The sequence below is a fragment of the Lepus europaeus genome, chromosome 20 (genome assembly GCF_033115175.1).
Source record: "Lepus europaeus isolate LE1 chromosome 20, mLepTim1.pri, whole genome shotgun sequence".
In the NCBI taxonomy this organism is placed as follows: domain Eukaryota; kingdom Metazoa; phylum Chordata; class Mammalia; order Lagomorpha; family Leporidae; genus Lepus; species Lepus europaeus.
The window spans coordinates 54,926,775-54,951,762 of NC_084846.1; the positions used below are offsets into that span (position 1 = coordinate 54,926,775).

General features: G+C 45.7%; 1 protein-coding gene across 5 annotated transcripts in view; it reads right to left on the bottom strand.

Moving 5' to 3' along the window:
- Window positions 1-5,047: 5,047 nt before the first annotated feature.
- Window positions 5,048-24,988, bottom strand: part of ANKIB1 (ankyrin repeat and IBR domain containing 1) — a 155,372-nt gene continuing 135,431 nt past the window's right edge. For 3 of the 5 annotated variants that reach the window (XM_062178057.1, XM_062178056.1, XM_062178058.1), the window contains 9 exons: window positions 23,896-24,030; window positions 23,155-23,241; window positions 23,002-23,068; window positions 18,921-19,066; window positions 17,471-17,649; window positions 16,571-16,622; window positions 12,067-12,178; window positions 11,160-11,293; window positions 7,685-10,831 (listed from right to left, as the gene is read on the bottom strand). In XM_062178057.1, the coding sequence (XP_062034041.1) occupies window positions 10,100-10,831; window positions 11,160-11,293; window positions 12,067-12,178; window positions 16,571-16,622; window positions 17,471-17,649; window positions 18,921-19,066; window positions 23,002-23,068; window positions 23,155-23,241; window positions 23,896-24,030 (1,644 nt within the window). In that variant the 3' untranslated portion in view covers window positions 7,685-10,099. Of the gene's footprint in view, window positions 5,093-7,684; window positions 10,832-11,159; window positions 11,294-12,066; window positions 12,179-16,570; window positions 16,623-17,470; window positions 17,650-18,920; window positions 19,067-23,001; window positions 23,069-23,154; window positions 23,242-23,895; window positions 24,031-24,988 lie in introns of those variants that run through there. The other 2 variants (XM_062178059.1, XM_062178060.1) reach the window with 2 other exon arrangements.

Here is a 24,988-nt window from a genome sequence, read left to right on the forward strand (position 1 = left end):
GAGGGAAACCGCGGCGCGTGCGGAGGCCGAAGGGAAAGGGGCGTCGGCACCGCGCCGAGGCGGCGGAGGCGAGGCTTCGGGCAGCAGCGCCCCGCACTCCGCCTCGGCAGCCCCGGGCTCCCGCCGCGCCCAGCGCCGTCCCGGAGCCCGGCGTTCGCCTCTGAGCCGGGGGCAGGCGCGGGGAACGCGGACGCACCCTGGGCACTGCGGGCTCCGGAGGCGGCTGTCACCGCGCAGCCACCTGCCCGCGGCGCGGGACCTGGGCGCGCGGAGCTGACTCGGTCCCGAAGAGCAAAGACCGTTGGGAAGCGAGGGGTTTTGCGCGTTCGCCTTAGCACCCAGAACGCCTTCGTGTGCCCACAGAGGGACAAACAGGTGGCCGTCCTCGGGCGTTGCTGTCCCAGGGCGGCGGGCGCAGCGTTCCCACCCGCACGCGGCTGTCGTGTGGCCGCCACAGCGGGCGAGCGGGGACTTCAAGTCGTGATGTCCCTGCTGTCACGAAGAGTTAGACCAAGACAGCCCTCTAAGGCTCAGCCTATGGAAGGAGAAGACTCACTGTTCTCACGATTAAAAACTCATTCTTCGAGAAGTTTCCACAATTTGAAAATCCGCCGGGTGGTCCAAAATCCAGGGATGTGCAATACGTCGGTAAAACAACTCAAGATGTCCATAAAAGGAAGAGCACTGGCTAGAATGAGTGGAGCCATAGAAGGCATGTGTGTGTGTATTTTAAAATCACTGTTTTTAGGCCAATCCTCCACCTTGCGGCGCCGGCACACCGGGTTCTAGTCCCGGTCGGGGCACCGATTCTGTCCCGGTTGCCCCTCTTCCAGGCCAGCTCTCTGCTGTGGCCCGGGAGTGCAGTGGAGGATGGCCCAAGTGCTTGGGCCCTGCACCCCATGGGAGACCAGGAGAAGCACCGGGCTCCTGGCTTCGGATCAGCGCAGTGCGCCGGCCGCAGCGGCCATTGGAGGGTGAACCAACGGCAAAGGAAGACCTTTCTCTCTGTCTCTCTCTCTCTCACTATCCACTCTGCCTGTCAAAAAAAAAAAAAAAAAAAAAAAAAAAAAAAGAAAAGAAAAGAAAAGAAAAGTACAATATCAAAGCCAGTAAGTTGACCTTGGTAAATGTTCCTATCTGATTTTGTCACATGTGGGATTCACCCAGCTGCCACTGAGAAGCTACTTTGTCACCAGGAAGGTGTCCCACTGTGCTACCCTCTTAGAGTCAAACCCCCTCTCCCCACCCCTAACCCCTGGCAACCACTAATTTGTTTCCATGTCTATTTTGTAATTTCAAAAACATTTAATAAATGGAGTAATACAGAGAGTGTCATTTTTGATGTTGGCTTTTTTCACTCAGCCTAATGTCCCTTTAGATCCATCCAAGTTGCTGCACACCGTTTTGGTGCGTTCTTGTGTTTGGCTATCACAGACCAACTGCTATGAACAATCGTGTGCAGGTGTTTGTGTGAACACAAACTTTCATTTCTCTTCGATGCCACCCAGAGGTGTATGCCTTGAGTCATACCCTAAGGACAAGCTTAGTTTTCCCAAGAAACTGTGACACTGTGTCCCATTTCATGTTCCCATTGGCAGTGTGCAAGTAATCCAGTCTCTGCACCTTTTTTTTTTTTAATTTTTTTTTTATTATTTTTGACAGGCAGAGTGGATAGTGAGAGAGAGACAGAGAGAAAGGTCTTCCTTTTGCCGTTGGTTCACCCTCCAATGGCCGCCGCGGTAGCACGCTGCGGCCGGCGCACCGCGCTGATCCGAAGCCAGGAGCCAGGTGCTTCTCCTGGTCTCCCATGGGGTGCAGGGCCCAAGCACTTGGGCCATCCTCCACTGCACTCCCGGGCCACAGCAGAGAGCTGGCCTGGAAGAGGGGCAACCGGGACAGGATCGGTGCCCCGACCGGGACTAGAACCCGGTATGCCGGCGCCGCAAGGCGGAGGATTAGCCTAGTGAGCCGCGGCGCCGGCTAGTCTCTGCACCCTTACCAGCATTCGGTGTGACACTACTATTTGTTTTAGTCATTCTGATAGGTGTGCAGTGTGTCTTACTGTTTCTCCAATGCTTAGTGCTGCTGAACATCTTAATAAAATGTCCCTTTGTGTGTTTTGTCCATTTGATATTGGATTGATGTCTTTTTACGGTTTAGTTTCAAGAGTTCTCTATATTCTGGGTATGAGTTCTCTGCCAGGTATGTGGTTTGCAAATGGCTTCTCCCAGACTGTGGCTTTGTCTTTTCATCTTCATCAGCACTCATGCAGAGCAAACGTCTTACATTTGGTGAAGGTCAATTTATCCACTTTTTCTTTTATGGGTTATACTTTTGGTGTCAAGCCTGAAATGTCTTTGGTTAGTCTGGATGCTGAAGAGTTGATGTTTTTCTAACATTTTGTATTTTAAGTACAAGCTGTGTGGTTTAGGTAGAGCTTCATATTTTTGCTTGCCTTGTACCAGTTATTCCAGCACCATTTGGGGAAAAGACAAACCTTTTTCCTCGTGCACCTTTGTGAAAGTCAGCTGACGAGTGGCTGTTTCTGGTTCTTTGTTCTTTTATCAACGTGTCCATCCCTGCACCAGAACTACTGCTTTTGTTCCTGTTGTCTTGAAATTGGGTAGAATGATCCCTTACACTTGATTTTTAAGAATTGTTTTAGCTATTAAGCTTTGCCTTTCCATATACATTTAAGAATCATCCACAAGGGGCCAGTGCTGTGGCACAGTGGGCTAAGCCTCTGCCTGCAGTGCCGGCATCCCATATGGGCACCGGTTCAAGTCCCAGCTGCTCCTCTTCTGATCCAGCTCTCTGCTAATGTGCCTGGGAAAGCAGTAGAAGACAGTACAAGTGCTTGAGCCCCTGGCTGCTGGCTTCAGATCAGCCCAGCTCTAGCTGTTGTGGCCATTTGAGGAGTGAACTCTCAGTCTGTAACTCTACCTCTCAAATAAATAAATAGAATCTTTAAAAAAAATCACCCACAAAATCTTGCTGGGATTTGATGAAAACTGCAACCGAACTAAGCCTGTGCATTCTGTAAGCTGAGATTCCACTGAGCTGGTGGCTTTGCCTCCAAAGGTAGCCACATGTCTGGTAAAATTCAGGTACTTCAAGTGGAAGCCCTTCCATTCAACTAGTCAAGCCTGTCAGAGCCTTCCCATCGTGTCAGTCCTCCTGACAAGATGATCCACCCCGCAGGGGTGATGTCAGAGCGGCAGGTGACAAGGCTTGCATGAACTTAGCCCTGAGTCACTAGCTGCCTAGTTTCAAATCGGGTGTACTGGCAGTTATATCCAGCAGGTGGCGACGTGGTGCTGCGCAAAGGCTCAAAGGGTGCGGCCTCCCAATAAGTCTAGTAAAGCACTGGTTTCCCTTTCTCCTTCTGGGTTCTCGTAGCTTCTGCTGGTGACCTGAGAGGGGCAGGGACACAGGCTGGGGAGGGACTTACATGCCCCAGTACCCCTCTCTACAGGTGGCAGCCCTTGGAAGGAGAATCCCACTGACAATCATGAGGCGGTACGTGCGGGCGTCTAACCCATCAGTTGCATTTCAGACTTGGAAGCCACATTGCAGGGAATTCCCTGCAGGCAAGACCCCTTTATCTTCCGTTCCCCACCGCGGAGCGGGTCCGAAGGCCTTTTCCACTCCAGGAAGGCGGATGGAGTTGAGGATGTGTGGCAGTCAGAGCTACACGTGGAGGACACAAAAGATGGCACACACAGCCCTCAACCCCGGTGGAGGGGCTGGGGAGGGGGAGGCAGCATGGTAGAAGCGGCTGCCTATGGGAAAGAAGCGTTTGCATTGTTCTCCTTCTGCCCCTGCTCCAGGCTGCTTGCCTGGACAGCACCCTCTCCCAGCACAGTGGTGATGTCTTGCGGTCAGAACCAGGGCCCAGGGGGCTCCCCTCTGCCTTCTCCCGGGCATACAGCCACGTCTGACCTAGCCATCTGGGGCACCTTCTGTCACTCGGCACCCAGCACCTTGCCCTCATGGGTGGTCAAGTCAGCCGTGGCAGGGGCCAGGCCCGGGGTGCAGCCGGCTCTGTACTCCCAGGCAAGGCTTTGCATTCACTTCCACACTTGAAGCGCGCTGCCTCTGCTTGTGGCTCAGACCTTCTAACGTTTGCAATCCACCCGAGGCTCCCAATCAGAAAGCTCGCCGCAGGCCCCTCCCCAGGAAAGCACCGCCCCTCTGCCTGCCCGCAGGGTGCCCACCACGGCATCTCAGGAAGGTGGCTTTCAGTCCCACTCTCCTCACTAAACCTCTAGACCAGGGGTGGGAACCTTTTTTCCTCCAAGGGCCATTTGGATATTTGTAACACCACTCGCAGGCCATACAAAGTTAACTTAAAAAGTAGCCTGCTAGGCCGGCGCCGTGGCTTAACAGGCTAATCCTCCGCCTTGCGGCGCCGGCACACAGGGTTCTAGTCCCGGTCCGGGCACCGATCCTGTCCCTGTTGCCCCTCATCCAGGCCAGCTCTCTGCTGTGGCCCGGGAGGGCAGTGGAGGATGGCCCAAGTGCTTGGGCCCTGCACTCCATAGGAGACCAGGAGAGGCACCTGGCTCCTGGCTTCGGATCAGCGCGGTGCGCCGGCCGCAGCGGCCATTGGAGGGTGAACCGACGGCAAAAGGAAGACCTTTCTCTCTTTCTCTCTCATTATCCACTCTGCCTGTTAAAAAAAAAAAAAAAAAAAAAAAAAAAAGTAGCCTGCTGCAGATTTACTGAATTCCAAGTCCTGCCAGTGGTTGCCCTGGCAGGGCCAGACCAAATTATTTTGCATTCCACAGGCTGGATGTTCCCCACCCCTGCTGGTTGATAGGCAGGACACTAGGACGGGAGGAACGCTCAGTCTCCCCCAGCCTCCCCAGCCTGCACCCCCCTGCCCATCACTTGGCTGAGAACATCTGCTACCAGACCCCAGGGCGTCTTACCTTCCTGAGGCTGGCTCAGGGCTCCTTTTCTGGAAAACGTGGTCAACAACCCCTCCTGGACGCCAAAGCTTCCCGATCTAAGCTTTCATTTTGTGCTACTTACAAATAAGTAAGCCATCCAGTTGCAGTCAGGCATGCTAACAGAAGACAAGAGACTCCTGGGTCAGGGAGAAAGGACTTTATCACTCACAGCACAGGAAGCAGAGAGAACATCAGCATCTTTGTGCCAATTCCCCACTTCCAGCTCCACAGGGACCACGCAATGGGCCTGGGTGGACACCAAGCACACAGTGGGTTTATGCTGTAGCCCAGAAACACAGAGGGTATGGAATTCACTGCTTTTAGAGCAGGCAATACTCCCTGTCTTCAAGGTCACAAATTGCCTATATCCGAAGAGATGGCCCAGGAAAAGTGGGAGTTGTCTCTCCCAACAACTATCATGTTCTATATTGTGCTTTGTTCACTCTTTCAAGTATTTACCTCTCAGTCTATAAACTTACACCTCATCAGGCTAGGTGCTTGTTAATACTTAGTAAGACTTACTTGTGTAAGATTAATGGCTAAAGGATGATAAATAGTCTGGTGAAGAATACTGTTAAGAGGTGGTCATCGTGAAGTTCAAGTTCTGGCTGTTCCAATTCTGACCCAGCTCCATGCTAATGAGCCTGGGAAAGCTGTAGAAATTGGCCCAGGTGCTTGGGTCCCTTGCACCCATGTGGGAGATCAGGATGAAGCTCCTGGCTCCTGGTTTTGGCATAGCTCAGCCCTAGCTGTTGCAGCCATTTGGGGAGTGAACCAGCAGATGGATGATCAATTTCTCCATTTCTCACTCTTTCTCTGTAACTCTTTCAAGAATAAAAAAATTTTTTTAAAAAGGGAACACTATCAAATTACATTTTTAAAACTTAAAGAATAATAATCACTTCAAAAGTGGCCACCACTTTTTCCAGCTACCTATCAGACCTAAGTGGAACTGAGAATTAAAGGAAACTTTGGATCCATCTTTCTTTAAGAGCTGTGACTAGGGGCCAATGCTATGGTATACAGGTAAAGCCACCACCTGCAGTGCCAGCATCCCATATGGGTGTTGGTTCGAGACCTGGCTGCTCCACTTCCAATCCAGCTCTCTGATGTGGCCTGGGAAAGCAGTAAAAGATGGCCCAAGTCCTTGGGCCCCTGCATCCATGTGGGAGACCTGGAAGAAACTCCTGGCTCCTGGCTTCAGTTCGACACAGCTCCAGCCATTGTGGCCATCTGGGGAGTGAACCAGCAGATGGAAGACCTCTCTCTCTCTCCCTCTGCCCCTCTGTGACTCTGCCTTTCAAATAAATAAATAAATAAATAAATAAATAAATAGCTGTGACCCTGCCAGTTCCTAAAATAAGGACTGTCATGTAATGAAGTCTAGAAAGTCACTTCTACCTCTCTAGAAAGAGATCTGTCCATCTGAGGATGAGGTTCTAACAGCTGGCAAGGCATAAGGCGATGTTGAGGACCCAGGAATTACTTCCACAGCACAATGCTGAGCTGAAACTACCACTCAGCCAACAGCTGACCACACGCATCTTTTGCTATCGAGTTTTTATGCCAGCCTTAAAAAAAATCCCCTAATTTACCATTTAATATCTATATATTTTTTTTTTTTTTTTGACAGGCAGAGTGGATAGTGAGAGAGAGAGACAGAGAGAAAGGTCTTCCTTTTGCCATTGGTTCACCCTCCAATGGCCGCCACGCTGCGGCCGGCACACCGCGCTGATCCAAAGCCAAGAGCCAGGTGCCTCTCCTGGTCTCCCATGGGGTGCAGGGCCCAAGCACTTGGGCCATCCTCCACTGCACTCCTGGGCCATAGCAGAGAGCTGGCCTAGAAGAGGGGCAACTGGGACAGAATCCGGCGCCCCAACCGGGACTAGAACCCGGTGTGCTGGCGCCGCAAAGCGGAGGATTAGCGGCGCCGGCCCAATATCTAGATTCTAAGGTTATATTTTTTAGAGCTGAAATAGAACTGTTTTGAAATTATAAACAAACTCCACTAAATCTCCTATTTGAATTCATAACAGGTATGTGACAAATACTTGAGGATAAAAAGCAACAAAAATGAGATGAGTGCTGTAACAACCAACACCACTGAAGGAATGATTCAGCCCATGGATTCCGGCAGTAGTTCAGTTTCAGATTCACACAATTAAAGGCAAAAATATGTGCCATGACTTGAAATCATTTTCACTGGCAGACACCATGAAGCACCAGCCAGCGGCCTGGAATCTGTTGATGTGTACTAAGGTCTGATGCCAAGGCTTGGTTTGTAATTCAGAAAGAATACAATAATAAAGTGATAGAGAAGCAATCACTTGTGTTCCAATTGGCATAAAGTTTTTTTCCTGTCCTAAGCAATTTCACAAAATACATCGTACAGTTATATCCTTTTTTGGTGTGTTTCTGCCAGAGATTCCAAGTAAGAAATCCTAACTTTTTTCTCCTTAAAGCCATGGAGATGAAAAAGAGCACGGAAATCATAATGTTTTAACACATTGTCATACAATATTTTGGGGTGTCTCACTGCAGTGTAAGATGCTCTGTAAGTTGCCTAGTGTAAAGACTTTAGATACTCATCAGTTACATGCAAAAAACCCACTTATTAACCCCACAATACTGGAGGGGATTTAGTTTGAAGAAAATCAGCTTCCTGACTTGGCTAACAGTCTATAATGTAACGAGACAAATGGAAGTAGTTTAAGTAATAAATGTTTAATCAAAGAATTTTACATATTATTAACAGCATTCATTTGGCCAACATCTACACGTTTGTAGAATCCTACCGTATATAAAGTGGGAATGTATCAAGTATAGACTATGAAAGTGCAAATAACAAGTCAAGGTTAGATTAACTTTTTTTTTAACATTATAAAATTAACTGTTTACAAAATAGGCTTTGCCAAACTTTATTACTGAATTGTAAAGTCAATGACTGTGTTGTTTTTAAAGTATGTCCCAAGGAAATACAAATTGGATGATGATCATTTTTCATGCTCAGGAGAGAACAGCACAAAAACTGCACAGGGTGCAAGGCCCCAGGCGCCGCTGCAGGCGCTGCCTCCACACAGGGCAGGCATTGTCACCTGCCCGCAGCTGCGCGAGACGCCTCCGCGTGATGCGGACTCTCTCTACTGGAAACTCACAGCGTGGTCTACAAATTACTGGTGTTGAGATTTTTTTACTCCAAAATAAATTTGTAAAAAAAATCCTTGAATGGACTAGTTCAGTTTAACATACAGTAATACACTGTAGATCAAGTTAACAGCTTCCCCCGCTAACTTCCGTAGGGATTGGCATCAAGAGTCTGATAACTGGAGAAACAAAACCGAATGTGGACCTTTTGCTATCCATGGCACGGGAACAATCCTCACACGCTTTATCCTAGCAGAACCTGGGAATAGCAAATATTTTCATTAAAATGTTCTTGCCATGTGAAGTCACAATACAAAAATATTTTAAAAGCAGGGTTCGAGGGCAAAAAAAAGTAAAAAGTAATCAAAAATCATCATCACAACTCATGTGGCTATCGCTACTAACAGAGCCTTTTACCGGACCCAGGGCTTGCCCATACAAAGTCAGTGCTGACACTCTGGTATCTGCAGATTCCTGCTGACAACCTGGCCAAACAGAAACAGGGTGTTGCGCAGATCTATGTTGCTTATGTAATGCTAGTGCTGAGAATATGTAAGTAAAACAGCCATTCCAACAGTTTTCTCTAGTTTTAATTACACACTGTACCACTGTATCTTAATTACAACTAAGACCAGTATTTTCTTCACAGTAAGACACTGATAACTAGGAAGTTGATTTTTTTTCAACACTGAACAGTAATCACACAGCAAATGAGTATTGTGCAATAGAACACACACACGTCAGCAGTGGCAATTTAGGCAAACAAACGGAACATTTAGTTGTTTTATTTACTGTAAAGGCAAGGCCATGGGTGGTTTTATGGAGGTCTTTGCAATTCATAGCATAGTTACTTCAGAAGAGACACTGAAACTTGAATTACTCACTTATTTAACTGGCAACTATCCATTCAGGTTAGGCAAAGGCACGGTAAAACATGTTGCGCAGGATGTTTTATTGAATTTTTAAATAATTGTGGGATTTACTATAACTCATGAAAACTCCACTTTTTTTTTCTATTTTATAAAACACTTACCATTAAAAGTAATTGCACCCATTAGTAATTAGAATGCACTGTAAAATTGTGAAAACAAAGAACTATGATTGCACTTCCAATAAAGTGTCTCTTAAAATACAGCACCGCTGTTGCTAATCAACTGTATTTTCGTATTAAAATAAACTGTTTTTAACAGCAGCATTAGGTTTAGTTAACTTAAGCTACAGGCTACATTTATTTAAATGCAGTCTCCATGGCAACAAAAGCCCATTAAGTTCCGGAACCTCTTTGCTACCAAGTGGCACCTTTTACTCCCGGGACCGCTGGCGCTGCCCTGAGCGCGCTAGGACACTGCACAACTACACGCCTTGTCAGCACACAAGTCAGAGTTTGGCACAATGGGGCTGGAAAGAGACGTGAAAAGAAACCTCTGATTCAGGTGAAAACGAGAACTCACTATGCTGTGGCAGGTGCGGCACTACAGAGAAGCCGTGGTTAGCGCAGTTCACGCTGCTCGGACAACAAGGGGGGAAGTGACGGCGGGGCAGGAGGTGCCTGCGGACGCACGGCTCACCAGGTCTGTCCAAAGGAACCGCTCGGATGAAGCAGATGGGTGGGAGGGTGGTTTTAAAGGAAAGCCACCCCCGAACCAGGAGGGCAGCCTCGCACTGGAATGCTCCCTGTGAGTGCTGCCAGCCCGGGCGAAACAGAGGGCTGCTTTTCTCAGAATGTGGAACACGGCCCATTTATTCTATCTGTGTTTCTTTCTCTCCCGCTCTTCTTTCTGTCAGCAAAATGGGGGGAAAGCTATCCAATTAAACACGGAGCGCGTTCCCTGGATGGTTACAACCGAGAACGAAGCTACCACTTCAGGGAACTGCTTTGTACGGAACCCCAGGCCAGTGGCTTGTCACTGAGTTGGGGGTTGAGTGAATCAAAGTCTCTGTGACGCACGCTCAGCCTGGCACCCCTGTCCCTGCAGTGACTCCTAGAGTCCAATGTGTGCTCACACCAGGTGCACCTGCTCCAGCCAGTCACTGGAGGCTTGAGGCGTCTGACTGGAACCCCCTGAACCAGCCCCTCTGCTAGCTGCTTCATGGCCACTGTCACTGGCTGGAGGCGCTGCTTCCTCAGCCGGAAGGCTTCCTCCCGAGGGCGCGTCTTCTCCCTGGCTGCCTCTCCCTTCACGGACCCCAGCGTCTTGGCACACAGAGTCTTCCTGCGGCGGCGCTGGCTCCACGTGCCCCGCGTCCTCTGACACGGCTCTGACACAGGGGAGCTGCGGCTCTGCACTGCTCTCTGCTGGGGGAATCAGGGCGATGCTCTGTGGATTCATGTCATGAAACCAAGCCATGATATTGCCGAGAAGATTGTCGTTGATGCTGGGGTCCTGGCTGGCGGAGTCAGGGTCATTGGATGAGGGGCAGTGGTCTCTGCCCGTCTCACGGGGAGGGTGTGAACTCACCGTGTCAGCTGAAAACGGATCGCGCTCTGCTCCTAGCCTCAGGAGGCTGTCACCAAGTTCCAAGAGCTCGGAGCTGCTCAGTGCCGCCCGAGGGCTCTCTGTGCTCCTGGGGAGCGAGTCCAGCCTGGAAGGTAGAGAAGTGCCTATCGCTCCCAGGGATGCTTCGTGGCTGAGCTCTCTCGTCTCTTCGTCCATGGCCAGCCCAGACTCTTGCAGCGACAACTGTATTGCGAGAAGTATGTTGGGGTCATCTTCATCCAAGGAACTCAGGGCCTGAAGCAAGGAAATGCAAAACCACTTTAAACTGGGACTAAAGGGAACATTGAACTCAATCAGCCATCGCTCCTGCTTTCCCAGACAGAACTGCTTCTAATTCTACAGGTTATTTCACCTACTCAAATCGTCCTCGAACCTTCTCCTTGCTCATGCCAAAGGAGAACAAAACACCTTATGATAAATCTGAAATACCGCAATCTTCCCATAGACATCTTTGAAACCAAGATTTTAGAAGGGAAGTAAGAGAAGGAAAGCAATGAAAGTGAAAACAGGAAACCATGCTGAACAGAAAGAGCAAAGAGAAGCAGCTGCCCAGAAAGGCTACCTGAAGAGAGTCCTGGTTTTCCGAGCGACTGGCAGGGGTGTAGTCTTGCAAGGAGGAGCTGTGCAGAACACTCATGGAGGCAGAACTTACCACGGACGTGCCAGGCCTGCGGCCGCTGCCACCTTCCGAAATATCTGTTCCAAAGCAATGGACATCACAGACAATTACAGACAGGAAGACCTGTCCCTGCTTCCTTGCATCTTGTTGTTTACGTTGATAATTTCTCTTTCAGAGCTGCTGTCCACAGCTCGACACAGTCTTCCTGGGATTTCTCACCTCCTTCTGCCTCATCATAGTCCCTGATGTGCATCTAATGCTGTCGCTTCAAATCCTCGGCGTACGCTCTCCAAGTGCAAAGCACATCTCTTCCTCTTTTCCCTCAAGCTATAACACATCGAGGTATTTTTACCTCCAGACTTCTGGAAGTTCAAAGTTTCAACAATTTGGGAATTCAATGACCCAACAGCTTCTCTCTAGCCCCATTGAATAATCAGTTTCTCCCTAATTCGAGTTCTCTTTGTTTTAGAGTACTCAGGAACAGTAGTGGTATCAACGCTACAGTATCGAGCAGGCGTGCAGTAAGTGCTCGTGTCTGACCCGTGGCCGCCAATTCTGTGCTCACCACGAGCCTGGAAGGTGGCCCCGTCACACCGAGGAAGTGAAAGGGTTGAGAATGACCAACCACAGTTACACAGCCACGCGCGGGGTCGTGAGTGCGGGGCTGCCTGACTCCACACCCATGCTGTGACCGCCCCCCGCCTGGTTTTCTGTATCCTGTGACAACTTTAGAAGCATTTATGTATTATCAAATATCTCAATTACAACAGCAACGTCATCGACACCAGCCAATGTTAAAGACAAGCTCAGGAGAACGGAGAAGCTGAGGCGTGCTCAGCCCAGGGCTTACCTAAAGTGCTTTCGCTTGGCTCGTCGGGGTCGTGAGCGCTCCTGAGCAGACTGTGCACGTCCCCGCGACGGCGCTGCCTGTGCCGCCTCCGATACTGGAACTCGGCATATTCCTGCACAAAGCAGGGTTATGAAATACACGGTGGCATGCGGGATTTTAACTGCAAATAAAACCACACCTTTGCCCCCAGGGAGGAAAAACGTGTGATTTATAGACATAGCACAAAGTCACTTGGCCTTACAACATTAAAGTTCAGGAAACAGAAAACACAGTGGAACAAGAAAATTTTCAAGTAGTCATTACAATTGCTTAGATAAACAGGGAATATTGCAAGCCTGGAGGCTAAGTTATAACTGAGTCGTATTTCATATCTAATGACGTCAAGGTCTTCTTATCTAATATTATTACTAATTCCGCATTCCTTTCACTGATATAAGTCAGTTGCTACCTTGAGGTCAGGTTTTTAAAAATGACTATGATAGATGCAGCAGAGGGGGAAAAAAGAGCACGCACACACACACACACTGCACAGTACTTGTCAGATGACTGGATTTGCTATTCTTTGGGACTACCACATACCATATTCACAAGTCAAATAATTAGATGATAAAAATGTTAAGTCAGCTTAAAAGGAAGATGTGACTCAGCTCCTTTCCTACACTGGCCAGTACGTAGCGTTTGTCTACAACTCAGGAAGGGGAAGTGTTTTCTGTCCAGCGTATGGGAAGATCAGATTTAGGGAGATGTCCAGGAGTCTACTTCACATTTCTGACAACCACTTACAGTGGGTTTGTTACTACAAGAGGCTAAACCCTAAGAGCACCTGCTATTCCCTGGATATAAACATACTGCTACAGAACTGAGTGACAGAAGAAAAGAGAGCAGAGACCAGGGGACAAGACACCAGCAGAAAAAGGCTAAGGATCACCATAGGATCGCTCAGTGTCTAAACTTTAAGATGATCCCAGTTGTCCTAGAATATTCAATATACTTATATGGTGAAAGTACTAGCAATATGAATTCAAGTTTTATTTTATTTTATTTTTTAAAAGATTTATTTATTTTATTTGAAAGTCAGAGTTACACAGAGAGAGGAGAGGCAAAGAGAAAGGTCTTCCATCCACTGGTTCACTCCCCAAATGGCCACAATGGCCGGAGCTGCACCAATCCAAAGCCAGGAGCCAGGAGCTTCTACTGGGTCTCCCACACAGGTGCAGGGGCCCAAGGACTTGGGCCATCTTCTACTGTTTTCCTAGACCACAGCAGAGCTGGATCAGAAGTGCAGCAGCTGGGACTCGAACCAGCACCCATATGGGATGCCAGCACTGCAGGCGGTGGCTTTACCCACTACGCCACAGTGCTGGCCTCAAGTTTTATATCCTAAATAAAAGTTCCACATCAAACCACTCTAGTGAAGTTTATTTAAACTCCTTCATCTGGTTAAGTAGCTGGACGTTTAATAAGAGGCAGGAGGCATCCTCCCAGGTTCGAAACCAACCAATGAGAGACACTGTAGGCGTCCCAGGGGTTGTTTAGGCTCTTGGAGATTCCTGGCTGAGCTGCTGCATCAGGGCCTCTGTTCCTGGAGGCCCACACCCTGGAAGCGGATGATCTCCCAGGGCTCACTGGCCACCACTGCTGAGGACCGCATTTCTTCCCAATTTCCAATTTAAGAAAAACAGCTCAAAAACAACTGCAAAAGAAACTTCAAAAATTGTTAACTATCTTGATAGGAAACTCTCAAATGCCATTTTTTAATAATGCAATAGGCCTAAAAAATTGTTCTCATAAAGTTAAATTTACCTGAAAAATTAAGAATTCCTAAGATCTGAAAGTTAGCAGAAGAAAAGGCTTTAGGCAGCAGGTGCTGTGGTGTAGTGGGTAAAGTCGCTGCCTGCAGTGCCAGCATCCTATATGGGTGCCCGTTTGAATCTCAGCAACTCCATCTCTGATCCAGCTCCCTGCTAATGGCCTGGGAAAAGCAGTGCAAGATGGCCCAAGTGTCTGGGCTTCTGCCACCTACATGGGAGACCCAGAAGACTCTGGCTCCTGGCTGTGGCCTGACCCAGTCTTGGCCATTGTGGCCATCTAGGGAGTGAACTAGTAGATGAAGACCTCTCTTTCTCCCATTCTCCCTCTCTCTATGTAACTCTGAGTTTCAAAATAAATAAATAAATAAATAAATAAATAAATAAATAAATCTAAATAAAAAGAAAGGAAAAAGGCTTTAATCAGGAGGGTCCAAATGGTTTAAGAGTGTTAAAGCTACTGAGAAGATTGAAAAGTTCAGGGATTTATAGGGAAAAAAGTTACCCAGAGTTTTTTGTTTGGTTTGGTTTGGTTTGGTTTAAAAGAACAGCCACCATTTATTGAGCACCAATATTGCCGGTGACTTGATGAACTGTTTTAATGCTTCCAGAACTTTCATGGGGCGAGTTTCCCTACCACCTTTTAAAGCTGAGGAAGAACACAGCTGAAATCTATTTAAGCTGCAGACCAGCACTTCAGTTCAGCTCCCCTCCGACTTCAAAATTATGCCCTCCCCAGCGGGCTCCACTGCCTTTAAAGTCACACAAAACAAGCACTTAATGCCTGCCACTGACTTACTCAGTTAAATTTAAAGAGAGTAAGATGGGAATGAATGTCCTTGAAAAAAAATATAAATTCAACCTGGAAGTCTGGTGGGATTTGTTAAATTTATTTTTCTGCACAGCCTATAATAAGGCAGAGAGCTAATTCGTTTAAAGCATAATTTTGACAGTTACTTGATTGTCACACACAGAGGATTTTAAAAGTCTCACAATGTGTGGTAATTCTGTAAATTTGCAGTAATGTTTTCATAAAGGCTCAGTGTTTCAAAGACTTGACATTTAGTGGGCAGGCCAAGTATTTCAGGATTCCTAAGGTTGATGTCAGAGCCAGAAGCCGCAAGGTGACAGAATCACAGGTGACTGTGAACGCTCTGATGCGGGTTCCATTTTGTTGTGTTTCTACCTTGAGATTCTGACCTCTTTAGTAGTTTTTTTTGGATAATTCAAGCCTGTTTATTTCTCCTTTTGGGCAGAAATTTCCCACAGTACCCCCCAAAGCCATAATCATATCACAACACAGAAATAATAAGTGCAGGATTTGAGCAAAGAAAAGGGCTGGTAATTTATCTTATAATAAAAATTTCACTCATATATTAAATACTTTGTATAATCCATGTGGGATTAACATTTTCAAATCAGAACGGAAGACACAAATTTTCCCAAGTCATTATTTTCTTGGTCACAAGGTCAGCATCCTCAGCAGGTGAAGAGATTGCATTGATTTAAACACACCACAGTCATTTCTGGATATAATGTAGCTGTCTCCCAGCTGCAGTAACCAATGGGCTAAAAATGAGAAAGCTTTCATCATTTGTCCTGGTTCCTTCCAAGAATTACCTTGAGGGGTTTTCATAAAATCATGGTACATTGTACTATAAACAGCAAGGGAGGAGACAGAACACAGAGGACTGCTGAAATCATTTTACAATCAGACTCAACAGTGACAGTGGCAATTTAAATCTCAGAAAACTTCAGGGTTAACATTTCCACCTCGTCTATTTTTATTGGTCACAACTGCTATTTGCAGTGTTAGTATTTTAGACCTTCTGAATTTTAAAATACCAATAATGACAACAATAAAAAGAAGAGCGTGGAAGGGGAAGTGGAAAGAAGCTAAGCAAAGCATTTCTTTCTGCATAAACGTTATTGTCAAGTTTTCCACCTTAGCACTAAGTGGTTATAAACCAACTCCCTCAGGTTGTTGCATGAACTTCAAATCACAGATTGCTCATTCAGGTTTTTAACAGGTTCAGACTGAAACATAATTTCAACTAGAAAAATATTTCTAATAAAGTTCATATCCCTATTAACATATAAGTTGTTTTTTCAGGAAATCTGTATTGTAAATTTGCCTTAATTCTCTGATTGTTCAATAATTAAAAATAATAATAGGGGAGCCGGCGCTGTGGCGTAGCAGGTAAGGTTGCCGCGTGCAGTGCCAGCATCCCATATGAGCACCGATTTGAGTCCCGGCTGCTCCACTTCCAATCCAGCAATCTGCTATGGCCTGGGAAAGCAGCAGGAGATGGTCCAAGTCCTTGGGCCCCTGCACCCACGTGGGAGACCCAAAGGAAGCTCCTGGGTCCTGCTTCGGATTGGCACAGCTCTGGCCGTTGCAGCCAATTGGGGAGTGAACCAGCAGATGGAAGACCTCTCTCTCTTCCTCTCTCTCTCCACCTCTCCTTCTTTCTCTCTGTAACTCTGACTTTCAAATAAATAAATAAATCTTTAAAAAAATAATAATGGGGTTTAGTTAACAATGTGATGATATTCCAAAACCATAAATAGCTGAATGCAGGCTATGTCAAGCATTGTTGATAAATCTCAATAGGATTTAGAATAGATTAGGATGCAAATGCAAGCAGGACTGTACTAAGGAATAATACAAAAACAAAGCTCCAGAAAACAATTACCTCAGGTGATGCAAATCCTAAATATTCCCAATCCCAGGTTCCACCAGCAAAGCTACAAAGGAATTAGACACACCATTTGATTTATTATCAGTACTACAAAGTATCCACAATTAGACCCTTACCCTTTGAATATTAACTTTAATTCTACTTTGAACTTAACTAAATAAATCAACCATGAAAATATAATTAAAATTACATTGTCTTTAAAATTTTAAGTTACTTTATATTTGTGTAAAATGATGGAAAAATAAAAATCAGCATGTTCTAACAAAGTATTTCATGATTGCTTCTATTTTTATAAGTATATATATTTATTAATATTTATGTAAAAATAGGGCCAAAGGAATTTCAAATGCTGATAATTATTACAAATAAGAAATTATACTTCAATTTATAATGGCAGACGAAGTACAAGTATCTGAATAAACTCAACTGGTCTTTAATGGATGAATCTAGATCATTTAAATAACTTTACTACAATCAGGTTCTCATTTCTTCACAACCTTTTAACATGAAAATACAAATATGACCATAACTCACTGGTAAGTTACTAAGTTCTCCACTTACATAGTGTAAGTGTGGCTGTTCTATCACTTACATACTTTACATGTTTGAAATGACATATTCGAATGCTCTTTGAGTTATGAATTAATGTAAAATGTGAAATTAACCTACCCTAATTTAGTCTGAGGAATGGCATGATGACAAACAAAAAATAAGTAAGAAAAATAAAAATAGTACTCGGGAAAAATAATTAAAAATAGGTTAGTATCCTTTTTTTCAGCTACCCACATTTTGGGTGTAAATATAGGAACATGAACCTCACGCGGATAAAAACCAGAACCAGCCGGCATGTGTGGTTGGAGCTGGGATGATGGCCACGGGGTGAATCCTTCTTACCTGCGCCTCGGAGCCTCTGGAGAATCTGCAGGAGCCACGCCCCGGGCCACAGAGGCCAGGAATTCTTGTCTCTTCTGCTGGACAAGGCATGCCGCCTTGATGATCTTGTGGCGGGGTGTGCGAAGGTAAGGCCTATTGACTTTCTGGGCAAGGTCTTCAGTGACCATTTCTAGGTCTGTCTGTGTCAAGACAGGAAAATAAAAAAAAAAAAAAAAAAAAAAAGGATTACAGGCTGAGCAGGCTAGTCAGCAGTAAATCCAGAGTCTCTCTGGTTACTCAGTTAAATTTAACTCTTCTGAAGTCAGAAATTACTCTAAATTTTTAAATAACATCCTTTTTAACATGCTTTCAATTTCGTACATGTTTTCCAGGTTATGAAAGAGACAGAAGGATCATATAAAGGAACTCATTTTTTAAAAAAATATTTATTTATTTATTTGAAAGCCAGAGCTAGAGAGATGGAGAGGCAGAGGCTGTGAGAGAGAGAGCTTCCATCCACTGGTTCACTTCACAAATGGCCTTAACAGCCATGGCTGAGCCATGCCACAGTCAGCAGCCAGGAGCTTCAATCAGGGTCTCCCATGCAGGTGCAGGGGCCCATGGACTTGGGCCATCTTCTACTGCCTTCCCAGGCCACAGAAGAGAACTGGATCAGAAGTGGAGCAGCTGGGACTCAAACCAGCGCCCACTGGGATAGCAGTGCTGCAGGCGGCAGCTTTACCCACTGTGCCACACAGTGCCAGCCCTGGGAAGTCCTCTTAAATTCAAGAAAACAGCACTCATTTGATGATAGGTTGCTATAGAAGTAGTGAGTGCGTTGGCTGCCTACAAAGAATTTATAATTTGGGTGAAGAATATGTTTAAAGGTACCATACGAGCAAGTGCATCGTGCCATAGTGCAGAGTATCCACACAGGCTGACGGAATCTGAGGCAAGACTACTGAGACTCGTGGTAAGGTCTGCAGGGCACTTTGCAGGAAATGGGTGTTAACTTCGAAAGAAATACTGGATATAAATTAGAAGGCAGTTCAAAGGGATGACATGAGAGCTGTAATAAGGAAGTCTCGTGGCTTCAAAAAAAAGTTGACGGTACAATGAAGTTAATTAATGATAGTGATGTCAGCTGGCTTAGGTGTTTGTATTTTCAACACTGATTTTTTTTGAGTTGTACTTTTACAACAAACTGGCCATCAGCAACTTTTTCATCTGCTATAATGTGGTTTCATCTTCAAAGAGAAAACTTCTAATTACATAATCAGCAATACACAATGTTTCAGATTTCAGTTTATTTCTGGTAACTTTTCCTTTATTTAGATAGTTTTAAATACAAAGACAAAATTTTATATTAATCAAAATCAAATTAGATGAAAATTAAAGGACTTAAAAAGAAAAAAATCTGCTTTTCATAATAACTGTTACTATTTAAGTATAATCAAAAAAGACACCTTACTTGCATTAGTTCAAAAATTTCTTTCTTTGTGCTTTTAGGTTCTAAGAAGAATCCGTATGGATAAGAACACTTGAGAATGCGTCGAGTTTTTAAGAGCACATGAACTGCATCTTCAATGAAAGTGGTATCTGGACAGCCTCCTTCAGCTATAAAGAAATTAGGGAACACAGTGAAAAGTCTCTCTGCAAATGTGCTATTATAAAATTAAATAAACTACTATACATTTTCTTTGAAGAAAGAAAAAAAGGACCCTTAGCAAACTGTCTGAAGTAGCTGTATGATAATACTTTTCTGAACTGGGCTGAAAAGCACTATGAAGCGCTCCCATGTGTCATGTGAGTGTTTCTTTTTTTTTTTTAAACTTTATTCATACAGTGACAGGCAGATTAGGCTCCCAGACTGTCTGGAAGCTGACACCTAACAGAGAATACCTTCTTTTTTTTTTTTTTTTTTTTGGACAGGCAGAGTGGATAGTGAGAGAGAGAGACAGAGAGAAAGGTCTTCCTTTGCCGTTGGTTCACCCTCTAATGGCCGCTGCAGCCGGCACATCGCGCTGATCCGAAGCCAGAAGCCAGGTGCTTCTCCTGGTCTCCCATGCAGGTGCAGGGCCCAAGCACTTGGGCCATCCTCCACTGCACTCCCGGGCCATAGCAGAGAGCTGGCCTGGAAGAGGGGCAACCGGGATAGAATCCGGCGTCCCAACCGGGACTAGAACCTGGTGTGCCGGCGCCGCAAGGCGGAGGATTAGCCTGTTAAGCCACGGCGCCGGCCGTCATGTGAGTGTTTCTAAATGAGACACGTGCCCGGCAGTGCAGGGGCACGGGAGGCAGCCGGGAAGGGACGCACATCATCGTTCAGGATTCTGCTCTCGCCCTGCTGGCAAACAGAGCTTCTGGTCATTCCACAGTTTCCATGCTTCACTAAATTTTTTTAGATTATCCTCAGGGAAATTTAGTGCTTAAGAAACAGAACAAATACCTCTGCTAAATTCCTTGTTAGACATTAAAAGAAGCCTAGTTATAATATGCCTTTGCAAAAAAACACAACATCATACTGAAAAAGATACAACCTTCAGGTGACAACTGGGTAGCTAATGCTGGAAGGTAAACTTCAGGGGGAGAAAGAAAGGAAGAGTGAAGAAAAAGGACAGAAGTATCTGAACAGTTCTTTCCAAAAATATCATTCTAACATTCCAGCTTTTTCTTCCACTTTGAGTAAGCGGAAATTAAGTAGGAAACTCTAAACTGACAAAAACTTCTAAACATCAGAAAAATTCTGCATGTCTGTAAAGAGAAATGCTAAGTGTATGTACATAAACCGATCCAGGGACCTCCCTGACACTGACCACTTCTGAGTACAAACAGTCCCTAGCAAGGCCTCTGAAAGATCCAGTCTAAACCAAACATGCACTCCTCCCCTAAGCCTCAGTGAGCTATGTGTGAGCAGTCCACGCTTCCCTTCCAACTGCTGTACTGTTTTAAAAAATAGCTATTTTATTTATTAGGCAGAGTTACACAGAGCGAGAGAAAGAGAGAAAATCTTCCATCTGCTGGTTCACTCCCCAAATGGCCACAATGGCCTGGGCTGGGCAAAGCCAAAGCCAGGAGCCAAGAGTTTCATCTGGGTCTCCCACGTGAGTGCAGGGGCCCAAGCACTTGGACCATCTTCCACTAATTTCCCAGGCACATCAGCAGAGAGCTGGATCAGAAGTGGGGCAGCCAGGACTTGAACCATCACCCATATGGGATGTTGGTGTTGCAGGTGGCAGATTAACCTGTTATGCCACAACGCTGGTCCCCCAACTGTTACATCTTTTAGTTCCTCCCATAGTTTCCCATCCTGTCTGGAAACTCCAGAATACTGAGTAGGAGCAGCACTTTCCATCTACAAACGCTAACTACACATCAGGAATGTTCTATCCATCAGGGCCACTTCAGTGATGAGACAAAGATCCCAGCTGAAGAACTAGGGAACCTTGAGGGCTTTTCACTGTGGAAAATGCTTCAAGAGTTCGATACAGGTGGGATATACTTTCGTCATTAATAAAGTCTAAGAACTAATAACTAACAAGGAAACTAAGCCTGTACTGACACTCCTCTCTTCATGCTAACTTATGGTTATGTCTTAATGACGGAGTTGTCCTGATGAAGAGGGTGTTAATACTCATTTTATAAAACAGAGCAAACACAGGTATATCTGATCACATTTTTAGGCTTACAATATATCTCATATGTAAGCTACGTGTATTTTAGAAATGTGACCTTTTATCCGGTACCGTGGTTTAACAGGCTAACCCTCCGCCTTGCGGCGCCGGCACACCGGGTTCTAGTCCCGGTTGGGGCACCGGATTCTATCCTGGTTGCTCCTCTTCCAGGCCAGCTCTCTGCTACGGCCCGGGAGTACAGTGGAGGATGGCCCAAGTCCTTGGGCCCTGCACCCCATGGGAGACCAGGAGAAGCACCTGGCTCCTGGCTTCGGATCAGCGAGATGTGCCGTCCGCAGCGGCCATTGGAGGGTGAACCAACGGCAAAAAGGAAGACCTTTCTCTCTGTCTCTCTCTCTCACTATCCACTCTGTCAAAAAAAAAAAAAAAAAAAGAAATGTGACCTTTTACAAACAAACATACCAGAACCTGCGCTCCATGTGAGAAACTGTTCTAGTGACGTGGCCCATACTGACTCCGTATTTGAGAGATGTTCTCTTAGTAGCTTCTAGTTAAGATCCACAAGCCGGCCTCTTCTCAGGGATCTGCTCTTTTACCTCAATGTTCATCATTCACCAGTGAAATGATTCTTTCCAATCTGTACTTGGCTTCTACTCCATCAGGCACTTTGCTAAGTGTTCATAGGATCTCTGGGTGTTCAGTTCTGTGACAACGTGTATCCTGCTTCTTTCGCGAGGTCATGCATCCCTCTAGGGCCCCACTTTTTCCAACATTGTAAACTCGCAGGAGTAGGGAACCTACTTTCTGCCAAGGGCCATTTGAACATCTGTAACATCACTTGTGGGCCATATAAAATTATCAACTTAAAAATCATCCTTGGGGCTGGCACTGTGGCACAGTAGGTTAATCCTCCACCTGTAGTGCTGGCATCCCATATGGGTGCTGGTTCTAGTCCCAGCTGCTCCTCTTCCAATCCAGCTCTCTGCTGTGGCCTGGGAAAGCAGTGGAGGATGGCCCAAGTCCTTGGGCCCCTGCACCCAGTGCGGAAGACGGGAAGAAGCTCCTGGCTCCTGGCTTCAGATCAGTGTGGCTGTGGCCACTGTGGCTATTTGGGGAGTGAACCAATGGAAGGAAGACCTTTCTGTCTGTCTCTCCCTCTCCTTGTCTGTAACTCTACCTCTAAATAAATAAATAAATAAAATCTTAAAAAACATAAAAAAAATCATCCTGTTGTCGATTTACTGAGTTTCAAGTCCTGTCTGTGGCTGCCTTGGCAGGCTGAGATCAAATAATTTCTGTGGGCAGGACGTTCCCCACCCAACTGGCAGTGGCACAGAGGAAGGAAAATCATGATGTGCTTTTATCTAGGCTGCATTAAGAGCAGCAGGTTAGCTGCTGAGTGGGACATCCAGACACATGGGCCTCATCTGCTAAGCTGTGCTCAGGGCTCCAGAGAACAGTACCAGAGGAGCTAATGGATACGGCCGATGTATCCTTTTAATGGCCTAACCTCCTACCCTTGGATGACTTGGCATGGAAAGATACTTTATTTTTTTTGACAGGCAGAGTAGACAGAGAGACAGACAGAGAGAGAAAGGTCTTCCTTTGCTGTTGGTTCACCTTCCAATGGCCGCTGCAGCTGGCGCACCGCGCTGATCCGAAGCCAGGAGCCAGGTGCTTCTCCTGGTCTCCCATGGGGTGCAGGGCCCAAGCACTTGGGCCATCCTCCACTGCACTCCTGGGCCACAGCAGAGAGCTGGCCTGGAAGAGGGGCAACCGGGACAGAATCCGGCGCCCCGACCGGGACTAGAACCCAGTGTGCCGGCGCCACAGGCGGAGGATTAGCCTATTGACCCACGGCGCCGGCCTTGGAAAGATAATTTATATTAATGATCACACACACCACTTATAACTTACTTTCTTTGAGAGCTCTACTCAACTGCTCCATCTTTTCTTTGGCTGTTTTAAGAAGGCGTTGTTCTAACTAAAGAAACAGAAATAAATGATTTAAACCATGTGCTCTATTTACAACAGTGCAGTGTAGCTCATCTGAAATGATTTGGGACATACCTGATAACTATGCTCATGGTTTTTAAATCTCGTGTAATAGTGCATAAATCTGTCAAGCTCCTGAAACCGTTTGTGTTTTTTCTCAGCCTAGGAAACAAAAGTGCACAAATGACTTTTTATAAGAACCAGCAGCTCCTACAATTGTGATGGGGGAATTATTTAAAGTTCTTATTAGCAATAGTTAGGAATGCATACAGATTTGTTGATTATTCTATTGACAAGGATGAATAACCTGTGGATCTTAAGGGTGCCCCAAACAAAGTCTCACATCTGTAGTCTCTGTGACAAACCACTGGATCCACAATCCCAAAGCCCAAAAGGCAAAAGGTCTTTCACCAAGAACCCAGTCGGTTACAACCTTGATATTGGACTTCCCAGCCTTCAGAGCTCTGAGAAATAAATGTTTGTTGTGTAAGCCAGCCGGTCTATGGTATTTTGTTAGGGCATCTGAGAAGACTAAGATACCTAGAGTATGTTACAATGTAATAGAATATTGTTGATATTGTGTTAAAATTGCTTCTAAGTCTTTACAGAGGCAGGTTGAGATACTCTAAGACTTTTCATATCTTTACCAAAACAAAGAGAAAAGCTTATAGAGTTTTTTTGTTTAAATTAAATGCTACTGTATAAGTATCCAATTTAATGCCTCATTAAAATGAAGACAGGGAAAGAAGGAATACAAAGTACTTCTGCTGGCTCTGAGGGGCTCACAGGGGTCCTGGCTCCATAAGGTCTCTTTACCTCCACAGTCATTTCCTTGGACTGCTCTTCCACGTGCTGGATGACTTCGTAGCGAGTACATCTGTAATACCCTCCAGTGGAAGAGCTATGTTTTTTCCATTCTTCTAGGCAAATCCAGCAAAAGTCATACTTGCACTTCAAGAGAAAACATATACACAAACATCTCCCTATGTTAGTATGAAAATTATTTCCTGCTTCCCCCTCAGTTTGTAAAAATTCAGCAATACTGCCTATGCGACCAGGAACTAATCTTCTCATGTTTCTTGCATTTTGGAAAGGTGTGGGGGTAATTTAAAATTATTGCTTTATAAATATTAAGTAAAAGCAGCTTATTTTGATACAAAAATTTTAAAATGCATTTATCTGAAGGAACTTTAAAAAGTACATGCAGAATGCTATTATGGAAAAACTATGAGTTGTTTAAAGTTTACATTTTTTACTTTTAAAATGTATTTAAGAGACAGAAAGAGCTCTCATCCACTGGTATACACCCAAAGTCCCACAACATTCAGGGCTGGACCAGGAACTCCATTTGGGTTTCCCACATGGGTGGCAGGAACCCAAATACTTGAGCCGTCATCTGCTGCCTCCCATAGTGCCTATTAGCAGGAAACTGGATCAGAAGCAGAGGAGGGACTCAATCCCGGGCACTTGAATATGGGATGTGGGAGTCCCAAATGGCAGCTTGACCCACTGCACCAAAACACCAACCCTCCAACCTATACCTTTTTCTTTGAAAGTTTTCTAAAAATTGGCTGGGAATTTTTGGTCAAATGCCTTTTCAGCATCTGCAGAAAATACATGGTGTTTTCTCCTTGGATGTACCAATAAGATGAGATAGTGCAACAGCTTTCCCAATACTGAATCATTCTTGTGTTCCTGGAGGAAATTGGTCAACTGCCCTTTTCATATGTTCTGGTGGAGTTATGTCTGCTAATATCTGTAAATTTTTTTTTTTTTTTTTTTTGACAGGCAGAGTGGACAGTGAGAGAGAAAGAGAGAGAGAGAAAGGTCTTCCTTTGCCGTTGGTTCACCCTCCAATGGCCACTGCGGCCAGCGTACCGCGCTGATCCGAAGCCAGGAGCCAGGTGCC